Source organism: Trachemys scripta, chromosome 9 (assembly GCF_013100865.1).
Source record: "Trachemys scripta elegans isolate TJP31775 chromosome 9, CAS_Tse_1.0, whole genome shotgun sequence".
In the NCBI taxonomy this organism is placed as follows: domain Eukaryota; kingdom Metazoa; phylum Chordata; order Testudines; family Emydidae; genus Trachemys; species Trachemys scripta.
The window spans coordinates 25246078-25258859 of NC_048306.1; the positions used below are offsets into that span (position 1 = coordinate 25246078).

Below are 12782 nucleotides of genomic sequence, written 5' to 3' on the forward strand. Positions count from 1 at the left end.
ACAATTGGGTATATGCAACTATATGTGTGACCTTTTTTTTTTTTACAGTCAAAATAAAGAAACTCTCCAAATGCTTCTCAGTCTAGCACTCAGCACCTCAAGGTGCTGCTTCGTAGCCCATTATCAATTCCCTGAGTCAACCTGTTCCTGGTTCTTTTAAAACAACATTATTTCCAAAAAGAGTCTGGGGCAGGAACAAAAACACACTGAAGACTGCTAGGTTTCCATAGGAAAAAAATCTTTTATTTAACAATATATCAGGTTCCATCATGGCTCCATGGAATTCAGATTCCATATTACTGATTATTGATGATATGATACTGGGTGAAAGCAGCTGTGTGAAAGGCAAAGGAATAAAAAAAGGAACATGACAAGAACAAAAGAATACATGGTTTGGGTGAGCATGACCAATAGGATTCCAGGACTCTGGGCCGTGGCCCAGAAGCCAAACCAAAACTTAACATATGTATGGAACATGATTAGAAACCAAGAGATGATCAACCAGCCAGTGAGTTGCTTGCCCACCGACTATCTTGCTCTAGGGCAGGGAGAAATACTCTGCACCTTGCAATTCATCATGAGGGTGGGAAGGGAAAAATCATTCCTGAGAAGAGGCACTCTCATTTTGGAGTGTTTCTCAGACCAAGTCATCTGTTGCCTGCCAAGGAGAGGCCTGAGTGGATGGGCACTCTCTGGAGAGGCGGTGAGTACTTTAATTCTGGTAATGAAGGCAAAATGTGTAAACACTCATTAGCCCTGGGGCTGGAGAGCATCTGTACTCTCTGCATACAGATGAGGACATCAGTTACAGCAGCAGGGCGGCACAGCACTGGCAGCCTGACCACTAATCTAGTCCCAGAATGTGTTCATGAATCACCCTCCTTTGTCTGGTTCACTGACACTCCAGAAATGCACGAGGATGACTTGCTACCTCCGATCTTTTACAGTTGGGAGTATCCTGCTGGCAGCATCAGCTGTACGGGCAAGAAAGAGCCTGAGGTGCAGGAAGGAAAGGCGAGAGCATGATCCAGCCAGAATACCTGTGAGACCATAACTGACTGTTACTGCTCCAGCATAGATGGGCAAAGGCGGCCGAGGCCAGCAGCGCCACTGGTTGATCACATGACTTAAGGAGCTCCCCAACTTAGGAAAATGGAAGGAAGTTTAACTTGCTGCTGAATACTGGATTGTGGTGTTTAATGAGATGACCCAAATGTGCACATGGCTGTGATGCATGGGCTCATCTATCATGCCAGAGTGTATTTGCATACACACCATAGGTACACCCCCCACGAACGTGTACCTGTTGACATCTCTGAAATGTGGGAGCACGTCACGTTACGGGGTGTGTTTGCGCGTGCACTGCCATGGAGACAATGGGCTCCCTTGACCCTTTTCACCTCATCAATTTATCTTAACATTCCAGAGAACTTGGTACTGCAGCAACCACCTCACATGAACTCATTGTGTTGATATAATGCAGAAGGTTTTTGGCATAACTAACTGACCAGCAGCTGTAATACACAGGGCAATCACCACAGACTCAGACCTTGGAGACAGACCTATTAGTCCTCTTCCATCCCTGAACCACCTGCAACTCGTGATGTGACAGCAGAGCTGGAAATGGCTTCCATGAGGCACGTGCACATCTCCCCCCATGGCACTAACCTCTGGTGCTTCCCCACTCATTCACTTTAGTTAGGCAGAGTGCATTTCTTTGACATGAAGGCATCAGGCACAGTAAGGGGTGGGTGGGGAGAGTTTAGCTTTCATTTATCAATTAGAAAGAAGAGGGGGTGGGTTAACATCCCACCCCAGCACTGACAACTCCCACATCACGAGGTAGGCCCCCCAAATTCATGAGTTTGGCTTAAAACCTTTTTTAAAAATGGGAGGGGGGGGATTTACCAACTGCTTTTAGAGCAGTGGTTCTCAAACTGTGGGTCACGACCCCATTTTAATGGGGTCACCAGGGCTGGCTTAGACTTTCTGGGGCCCAGGATTGAAGCCAAAGCCCGAGCCCTACTGTCTGGGGCTGAAGCCAAAGCCTGAGGACTTCAACTCTGGGCAGTGAGGTCATGTTACAAGCCTCCTGCCTGGGGCTGAAGCCTTTGGGCTTTGGCCCCCCACATGGGGTGGTGGGGCTTGGGTAGGCTCAAGCTTCAGTCCCTCTTCCTGCGGTCATGTAGTAATTTTTCTTGTCAGAAGGGCATCGCGGTGCAATGAAGACCCCATTCCCTAATTCTCCATGGCTCCACCAAAGTGCGCGCGCACACACACCCTTTAGCTGATGAGCCTCCTGGATTTGATTGCGATATGACAATGTTTTACACCCGTTCTTGCAGTTATTTTTTTTTTTTTAGTTCTCATTTCTTTTTCTAAGAAAAAGCAACCAGAAAATAATTCAGAGTTTATACAAAACATCTTTACATTATTTCTTCCAAAAAAGACTAGTATTTACACACAAACAAAACAAAAACAAAACACCTTCAATTCTTTCAGTGAAAAGAACAAAAGGGACACTCAGTTTTAGGACCCAGCAGACTGAGGTGCGCAGCAAGATTACAGTTCAAATTTCACCCCTGGACATGGTTACAAGTTTTTCAGCTGCCCACAGCTAGAGGAGTTAGTTAAGTTTATGGGGGTTACGAACAAGCAACCCACATTCTGTTGATGATGGGTGGTTTTGCCCTTTCATTAGCAGTAGACTACTAAAATTTAAAAATCCCAGAAAAGCAGGAGAGGGGCGAGCGGACAGTCACTGCATTCAGGGGGCAGTAATCACATTGGAGAGCTAACAATAAACGTTGGAATAATTGTATTTATCTACTTTTGGTATAAACATCTGGCCAGGCCCCTGGCATCTCCTAGCCCTTCCCATCAAGCATGCCCCCAGCTTGACCATCGAAATCTCAAACCACTGCCAAGTATGCCTTTCCAGGCTGGGAGGTGAAACTCCTTGTAAACAAACGGTTCTTTAACAATGCACACAGGCTGGGCTGCTTCTCCAGCGTTAGGAATCTCGATTGTTTTAGTTGCACCTGGAAACAGGATGCTGATTTTTTGGGGAGGGGGGCATTTCTTTAAGATTAGAATCTTTTTGCAATTTTACACAACAGACTCAGTCAATCCTCTGTGGAGTCCTGAAAAACATGGACCTTGGCCGACGACCTCAGCCGAGCAAGCCTCAAAGTGCACTCTTGTCTAAGCCCTTTAGAAACACCTCGGCAAAACACTCTGCCCAGCCTGGCAACTATGTGGCACAGCACGGCATCCTGCACAGACCCCGCAGCGGGGAAGAAAAGGTGCATTTGGGGAGGGAGCAAAACTGAAAGGTGCAAAATGAAACCTCTTTCCATCCTGCCATCTCTCAGGGGCTGGCAGCTGACCAGTGTCCCTTCTGCTGTGTCTCAGCCCGGAGCCTGAGGGAGGGACAATGGGATCAGGTTAAGTTCCCTGTGATTCTAAGGCTCTTCTCCTCCCACTGTAAAGGCAGCCATGACTCTAGCTGGTTTATTGCCTTGCACTGTGCTGAGAAGTGGAGGGTGTGGGGCATCCTGCTTGTTGCCCTGTCTGGGATTGGAGAGGGAGAGAGAGGAGAATGCCGCTCTGCTCGACCCCAAGCTCTCATTTTTCCATTTCTAAAAAACTAAACAATTGCTCTTTGATGCAGCCCCCAGGAGGCCATTTCCACAGAGCACAGTGCCCGCTCTCCCCTCTGGAACTCAGAGGGCCCCACATCCCTCTTGGTTTTACAGTTGCCTTATGGAAATAAGTGCCCTGGGTTAGAGGGAGAAGGCACAAGGCCAGGATTCTGGAGAGACTCCCTGTAATGAGATCAGGACAGCGACATCCCCCACTGTATGCTGTGCTTTGTCTTCCCTCTCCCTGCTTACTGGGCTGTACCCGGAGTTGGGCCACATCTCCCCTTGCTGCCTGCAGCCACGTACTCATCACACCCAGCCACATTGCATGGTGGTTCTCTCCAGCTGTGCACTTCCAAACAGCCAATTCTGGGACCACCAGTAAACATGAACAGTTGGAGTCACATGAAAGAAACATGCGGGGAAAACAGAGGGAGTGCTAGGGCACTAGCCCAGCACCTAAAGCAGAACCCAGCTTGGAGGCTGACATGGGTGCTGTGGCCCCTGTCATGTCCTGATGGCCTCTGATTCCCATAGTGCAAGTCTCCACCATGCAACAGTTGCAGCTCCAAAGACAGTTTAAGACAGTGTGCTCTAGCCAATTCCTTTCATGGATTTACAAATGGGATCCAGTAAACTAATAAAATGATTAATCCCCGCCCAGAAATGGGATTGGGAAAGGCAGATGGCAGCAGCACACATGCTCTTGGGGCCAGCCTCAGGCTGAGTCCAGTGGACTAAATGACTCCTAAGTACCATGCCCAGCAGAGCAGGACCTGCATGGGGGGAGTGATGACTCCATACCTGAATCTCACAGAGAGGACAGGAGAGAGAAGGGACTTTCTGTCTCTTGGGAATACCCTCACTATTTGGTTCAAGGATAAGTTAAGGGACTGGCTTCCCACCACAAGTTCTATCCCTCACACTATACTTCCTCCAAAGCAGCCACTTCCCAAAGGAAAAGGCAAGCAACTCTCTCACTCCCCACCCATGCTCATGCATGAGGTGGAGGCAGCATCAGATGGGTCAGAAACGTGCCTCCCCCACCCCGTCCCAGGGACAGATGCCAAGGCAGCCACACAAGGTCACAGAAGGTCACACTGGCTCTCACCTTGTTATCACATCACATTCACTTAAGACAATTATTCTTTTAGGCCTCAGCAGGAGAACTGTGTCCAGTTCTGGGCACCACACTTTAAGAAAGATGTGAGAGTCCAGAGCACAGCAACAAAAATGATAAAAGGGTTAGGAGACCTGACCTATGAGGAAAGGTTAAAAAAACTGGGCTTATTTAGTCTTGAGAAAAGACAGCTGGGGTGAGGGGGACCTGACAACAGTCTTCAAATACGTGAAAGGCTGTTATAAACGGGACAGGGAACAATTGTTCTCCATGTCCACTGAAGTAGGACAAGCAGTAATGGGCTTAAACTGCAGCTAGGGAGATTCAGGTTAAATATTAGGAAAAATTTCTTAAAGATAAGGGTAATTAAACTCTGGAATAGGCTCCCACGGGTGGTTGCGGAATCCCCATCATTGTCTAATGTGTTCCTAATAGTCTTTGAACTCCTGTGAGAGATGGTCTAGGTTTACTTGGTCCTACTTCAGCAAAGGGGGCTGCACTTGCCCTCTCGAGGTCCCTTTCAACCCTACATTTTTATGAGATGTTGGGAAATCCCCCCACAGGACAGACTGGGAATGTAGCCATCCTTCCCTTGGACACAACAAGGTCAGCATGGCAGGACCTTCTCAAAGATGCTCCAAGATCCCAGTCATGGCCTCAAACACTGCCACTCAGTCATGTTACTACTAGGTCTGGGGCCATAACTGCAAGAACTGCAGTATTCTTGTGAAAGGTTCCGCTCTACTCCAGGACACTGCCACTCCTGCCCTGTGAGGTGGGACGCATGCATACACGGAAAGGAGCCAGATAGGATGAGTTGTTACCTGGTAAATCAGGAGGATGGAGCAGGGTCTTTGACTGGTGCTCATGCCATGACAACAGCAATCAATAGGGTTTGCTGAAGCCATCGAGGAGCTAAGCCCCGCTTCTAGCGCTGAATCATAGAATATCAGGGGTGGAAGGGACCTCAGGAGGTCATCTAGTCTAACCCCCTGCTCAAAGCAGGACCAATCCCCAGACAGATTTTTTACCCCAGATCCCTAAATGGCCCTCTCAAGGATTGAACTCACAACCCTGGGTTTAGCAGACCAATGCTCAAACCACTGAGCTACGCCTCCATGACTGGCTTTGCTCTTAGAGGCCAGCCAATCACAGGATTTGTTTTTCCCCCTTCTGCACAAGATTCCTGCAGTGGTAGCATGGAACAGACAGTTGCTTCCAATGCTAATAGGTAGAGGCCTCAGTAGTGATGATTAAGGGCTACTCTTTCAGGGTTAGGCTACCCCTCCTACCAAAAAAGTATCTAGGAGTGACTCAGCAATGGGTGGAAAAAGCCAGCTCCCAGAACACAAGAGGAAAGGACCCAGCTTGGATAAACCAAATCCTTGCTTTTCAGAAACGGAAGGGAAAGGAAATGAGCCAATTCAGCTATGAGGCTTGGTGTAGGATGTGCCACAGCAAGAAACTTAGCAAGTCTCTGCCTTCCCCACCCGAAGGGCCTGCACAAAGAGCATGACCAGCCAGAGTGACAGTACAATGGTTAAAACAAGCCTCATGCCTGGCAGTCACTGAAATGTGTAAGAGTTCTAGAACCAAGAGGGTCAGCGGGAGAAGAGGCCCAGCTGCTCTCTGTGGAAGGGATGAGGCTGCTGGGATACATGGGGGCCTAGACGGCCTATGAGCTTACTCAGAATACTGACCTCCCCAGCTCAGCCAAGGCCAGAACAGCCTAACTGCTGTGGCCACTGAATATCTGCCCCACCCCCAATATCGATGCAGTTTGCTTTCTCTTCCTCTTAGCCACCTCCTCCTGCTCTCTTCTCACTTGCTCTAGCCTCCTGAGAACATGTCAAGTACGGGCTTCAGAGCAGGCATGATTCATTTCATTTCCAGTCCAAATGGAAGCACTGTGGCCTGAACCCAAAGAGCAAACCAGCTTCAGGATCTGCTGAAACGACAGAGCCAAGAATGAACCTTGTGACTAAGTTACTGAATGCTCCCACCCTTTTCTCTCAACCCAGTCCCAGATCCAGCCTGACTGAGGCTATCAGTGAATGCTGTCCTACTGCCCTCTCCTTGATGTTGGAGAAACTAGCTCAGCCTCTGTCCTAGGAAAAGAGATCAGGCGAGGGACATGCTATGAAGAAGACACACCTTTGGAGGAGTTCCCATAAAGGTTACTGTCTTGTGGAAGGGGAAGAGGCTCCTGGCTCTGGGTGGCATGGGGTAGAGCCCTGGATTCTCTCATGCACTGACCATTTGAGTTATATTTTTCCTCTTCTTCCCGCCCCGTTTAAGCAGATAAACAAGAGTCGACTGCTACACACTGAACACAAAAGTTTAAAATGGCAAGGACAGCAGAAGGTGAGAGTGTGTGTCCTGGCAGAGCATGGCCAGGGGATTGGCATGGCAGAGGGAGAAGAGCATGCCAGAAGGCTTGCAGGTGGTGGCTCAGAGTCCCACCAATATTTCACAAAAATAAAAACGTTACAAAAGTTAAAAAATAATTATAATAATAATAATAGTAGGTTGGGTTTGTCAGCTTCCCCCCTACACAGGGTCTACGTCCTTGGCACGCCTACGCAAAGTGCTGCCGCAAGCTGCTCATTCCTCAGGTGAGTGGCGGTTCTTCTCTAGGGCCCACAAGTTAATCCGACTCCTAGGACAATCCTGGACCAAAGCAACAACTGGCACAGCCCCAAACACAAGAATACTTAACATAATATAGATGGAAAAGCTGAAAGGGACATCTCCAAATCAAGAGGGGGCAGAGTTTTGTGGTATCGCCAGGGGCATCAGAGTGAGGAAAGGCACAGCGCCCACGCACAATGGCTGTTGCGCGCAGCTAGGGCCATATCATGGCTAGATGCGTCTAGAGCCAGGATGCAGTCTGAAGCAGGAGGAGGATGCTGAAGGCCCACCCTCGAGTCTTGGGATTACAAAAGCTGAGAACTACAAAACTAAATACAAAGGGGAAAACAGAGCGAGAGCGTGCGAGCGGGTGATCCACTATCTGGTGCGAGACCCTTGCGCTCCCCTGGTCTTGCCATGGGGTTCATTTCACTTCCTCCCTCACAGAGCGAGCACACTAGTGGGGAGAGCCAGCGGCTGCCCCCAGGGCCCTCAGCTCTCTAGTGCTCTTGCATTGGTAGGTTGCCGAGGCTGCTCCTCAGACCTTGTAGTAGATGTTGGCCGGGCTCTGAGGGGGCATCTCCTGGACAATGTAGACGGGGTGCCCATAGTCCCCGCTCACCTTCTCATAGTGAGGGCAGTAGTTATTTTCTGTAGTCCGTAAGGGGATGATGATATCGCTGGGTTCTGAACCTGCATTACCGCTGCACTTGGGACTGGCCAAGGTGCTAAGTGACAAGGCTGCTGCCCGCTGCTGGGTGTGCTTCCGGTGCCGCTTGCGGATCTTGATCAGGAGGACAACAAGGAAGATGATGATGAGGATGAAGATGACACAGCCAGCACCAATTGCAGCAAATACTGCCACCTTAGAGCTGAAGAATCCATCACTGCCACCTTGGGTGTTCTGCCCATCTTGGTTAACGGAGCCTGGGGGAGAAAACAAGATGGATTAAAGTGAGGAAATGACCTTCCTGACCAAACATTTAGTCATTCTCCCTTCCATCTTGGGGAACCTGGGCTCTTCTCTTGCTTAAGCCACAAAAATAATTTACATGGTCTCAGCCTAATCCCCTTGCTCCACTGCAAAGCCACCACACCCAATTTAGCAAGAGTGGTGGATGGGAATAGCAGGGGGAGCTGCAAATCAGGGATGAGGGACACTAGTAGAGCTTTGGGGAAGAAGCTTGTACGCCTACCAGCACTTGGCCCAGCACCAAATTCACCCATCTGCATAAGGAAAAGGAAACTCAGTTCACTAATGCACTGCAATGGCAACTGAAAAGTAGCTATTATAGGATGGGACACAAGAGAAGGTTAAGATACAAGACTGGGCAAGAGATAGAGGAAGAGCGTTTACCGGTTGATTTGAGGGGATATGGGTTGAAGTTCAGTCTAAGGCTTGGTCTATACTTAAAAGTTATGTCAATGTAGTCTCAATGGTCTAGGGTGTGAAAAAAATCCCTGACCAACATAATTATGCTGACATAGCCCTCAGTGTAGACGCAGCTATGTCGACAGCAGAGTGCCTCTGTGATTATAGCTAACATCGTTCTGAGAGGTGGTTTTCCTACAACAGAAAACCCATCTGCCAGTGTAGGCTATGTCTAGCCTGGTATAGTCCCCATAGTGTAGACATACCCTATGCTGACACAGGCTATGTCTAAACTATGGAGCCTAAGTACCTGGGTTCCAGTACTACACCCAGATTTGAGGACACACCAAGGAGCTGGCAAGATCTGAAGGGCTCCCACTCTGCTGTATTTGCATCTCCAACCCTTACAGATGGTAGTCAGCAGCACAGCCCTTCCTCCGCGTGAACTGAGATAGAAGAGGCAACAGTCCGGCTAGTGGGAGCATCAGACCCATTGATTCCAGGAGGAGGAATGGGTATATTCTGGAGAGACCCCAGCACAGCAGTGTCCACAGCATATCTTCTTTTACTTTGCATGTACTGGGTTCCCCTTGTACATAACTCCTATTACTCAGTCTCAAGAAGCAATGCAATCTCAGAATATGTTTACACTGCAAGTGAAGATGTGATCGTAGCACGGGTAAGAATACCCGTGTTACCCAAACTAGCTAGATTAAAGCTAACAATACCAGTGTAGACATAATGGCACAGCCTAGCAACTAGAGTAGAGTATTTACCCAGGCTCCCTAGAGGGCCTGTACTCTGGTTGCTAGTTTGTGTTGAAGCCCATGCCACCATGTCTACACAGCTATTGTTAGCTTTAATCTAGCTAGCACAGGTAACGCAGGTATGCCTGCCCATGCTACAATCACAGCTTCACTGGCAGTGTAGACATACCGTAAGAGAGAAACCTTGGACACTCTCAGACACTGTTGGCCCATTGTTGCCCTATTTCCTCACCCTAATCTGACATCCTCTCCTTTCACATTTCCCTACTGGACTGGAGACAGATGGCTGTTCATATCCAGTCTGTAATCAGAATGAACCCCAGGAGTCCCTGCTCCCTCCAGAAGACTAGAGAGCTCTACTGAAAGTGGGTTCTGATGCCTGTAGACCTGCCATATCCTGTTACTGCCCCCACCTCCCTCTAGCCACCCAATCCAAGGCAGCTCCAGACCCCTGAGGGGAGCAGTTTGGCTGCCTGTCTGTATCACAGATGGAGAAACGAGCAGCTTTCCCCCACTTCATCGGATTCCACTGCTCTCTCTCAGCAGGGACAGGAACTCTGGAAACCACCTTCAAAGGCCTTTCACCCAGGCTTGGCTCAAAAATCCAGGCAACCTCTATTCTTCCAACCCCCCGAACTCTGCCTCAATAAACCGTCAGATAACAACCAATGCAGAAGACAGCAGCAGGAGAGTGCTAAAGGAAAACTCCCCCTGCTTAAGACAATGGGGAGCTGAAAAGGCAGCTCCAGGAATTATCCTTCAGAGTCCAAGTCCATTCTGCCACTGCGCTGGACTTTGGCAGCATCTCACTGTCTATGCCCCTACCAAACAGAGGCTGAGCAGTGACATCAGGAGATGCATGGTGAGGGAACCCCAGATGATGAGTTTGCAGGAACCGGTGCAGAGAGCTTGCACATGTCTGATCTAACTACCTGCTCTAAGGTATCTCAATTTCCCTGGATTCTTAGAACTGAACTGGGCTTGGCTCCTCTGGCAATCAATAGCTGGTTCTGGCCCCACTTCCCTGGCCCCACTAAGAGCACTACTGGTTTTTCTCTCTTTCCTAAAATGAACAGGCAAACCTACCTGGCTTCCCAGGATCCTCCACCACAGGGACCTTGTGGCGTGGACTCTGTGTAGCGATTTTCACTGTATTGTCAGATTCCTTGCTGGGCCGACTGGTTGTCAGCTGCTCTGGGATCACAGCATTTGGATCTGTGAAAAAGAAAGACTGGATGAGAAATCTGCTTCCAGGTGCTAGATTACAACATCAAGAGCTGTAGCTCTTCCTCCACCGTCAATCGCTTAAACATCACTCCTTACCCTGGTATCTGAGGGCCCATGTCAAACGTTGTTCAGAAAGGTGGTGCAGCACAGCACTCTGCATGTGCATAAGTGCATTGCGGCAGGAGTCTGGGCTGGCCCTGTGCAAGGGCTACATGCTTGTATGGGCAGGAGGAAGGAATCAGAGACACAGGGGCAAGGAATTGATGGGTAAGAGTGGGAGGCTTGGTAAAGAGGCTTAGGAACACTGGGTACATTTCCCTACTATGTATGGAGGGGCAAACATTCCCCTTGGTTTTAAACATGCACTCTGGTTCTTGCGTCCCCCAGCTCCAACACTGAGTGCTAGGCTAACCACATAGAAAAAGGGCTGGAGGGAACCAGAGCGATACAAGGCTTCTCTCCCTTGTTCAAACAACCAGTGTCCAGGACTCTGGGCCTGAACTGCCCCTCGTGTCCTATCGCACCAGCAAGCATGATTCCTGGAGGCAGGCACAAGTCCTGCCTTGGTTTTGCATTTGAGGCATTTCCTTTTAACTAGAGGATGTGTGATGGTTTGATGTTAAGTCCCACATTTGAAAGTCATTCTCTAATCAGGTTTCAGAGTGATAGCTGTGTTAGTCTGTATCAGCAACCCAACCACTCCCAGTCTTTATTCAGGCCTAATCTGATGGTATCCAGTTTGCAAATTAATTCCAGTTCTGCACCTTCATGTTGGAGTCTGTTTTTGAAGTTTTTTGGTTGAAGAATTGCCAGTTTTAGGTCTGTTATTGAGTGACCAGAGAGACTGAAGTGTTCTCCTACTGGTTTTTGAATGTTATGATTCCTGATGTCAGATTTGTGTCCATTTATTCTTTTGCGTAGAGACTGTCCGGTTTGGCCAATGTTTATGGCAGAGGGGCATTGCTGGCACATGATGGCATATATCACATTGGTAGATGTGCAGGTGAACGAGCCCTGCATGGTGTGGCTGATGTGGTTAGGACCTATGATGGTGTCCAAAAACAGACTCCAACATGAAGCTGCAGAACTGGAATTAATTTGCAAATTGGATACCATCAGACTTTAGGCCTGAATAAAGACTGGGAGTGGTTGGGTCATTACAAAACCTGAACTTAATTTCCCTAATACTAATTTCTCCCTACTGTTACTTACACCTTCTTGTCAACGGTCTGTAATGGGTCGCTATTACTACGTCAAAAGTTATTTTTCCTCCCTTGGTATCCTGCTGTTAATTGATTTCTCTCGTTAGACTGACCTCACACTTGGTAAAGCAACCCCCATCCTTTCAGGTATTTATACCTGCTCCTGTATTTTTCACTTCATGCATCCGATGAAGTGGGTTCTAGCCCATGAAAGCTTATGCCCAAATAAATTTGTTAGTCTCTAAGATGCCACAAGGACTCATCATTGTTTTTATTCTCGAATCAGTCTCTGTGGTTTCCTCCACACTACCCCTTTATGCAGGGAATGCCCTCCCTGAATTAATTTGTAAGGCTACTACTGTTTCCTCCTTCTAATCCCTCCACTAGACTCACCTCTGCTGTGACACCCACAAGAAACTAACCAGGCAACAATGATTTAGTTGTAAGTCAAGGAGAGTGATTTGATTGACATTTAAGACAATTGAGAACCATCAGGACCACCAAGTTGTGCAAGTCACTGATCTAATGCAAGGCATGATCTTATCTTCATTATGCTCCTCCCTCACCTCATCTCGTCCTCCGTGATATTCAGTAATTGTTTACAGGGAGGGCTCTCTGAGGCAACGCTGTATCTTCCTGTGTGCACAAGGCACCCAGCACAATGGGGCCCCAATCCCAAGTGGGGATTCTCGGTGTGACCACAATACAGCATAGTATCAGCGGCCTCCCGAATCGACAGAGGTGGGTGGACGGTGGTTTCACACAGGCACCCCTTCCCAAGAGCAGTACATGTTAAACGGTAGGACTGCAAGCTAGGTT

General features: G+C 48.6%; 1 protein-coding gene across 1 annotated transcript in view; it reads right to left on the reverse strand.

Moving 5' to 3' along the window:
- Positions 1-217: 217 nt before the first annotated feature.
- Positions 218-12782, reverse strand: part of EFNB1 (ephrin B1) — a 128812-nt gene continuing 116247 nt past the window's right edge. Inside the window, exons 4-5 of the mRNA XM_034780620.1 lie at positions 10621-10749; positions 218-8322 (exon numbers count right to left, since the gene is read on the reverse strand). Coding sequence (XP_034636511.1) covers positions 7934-8322; positions 10621-10749 — 518 coding nt within the window. The 3' untranslated portion in view covers positions 218-7933. The remainder of the gene's footprint in view (positions 8323-10620; positions 10750-12782) is intronic.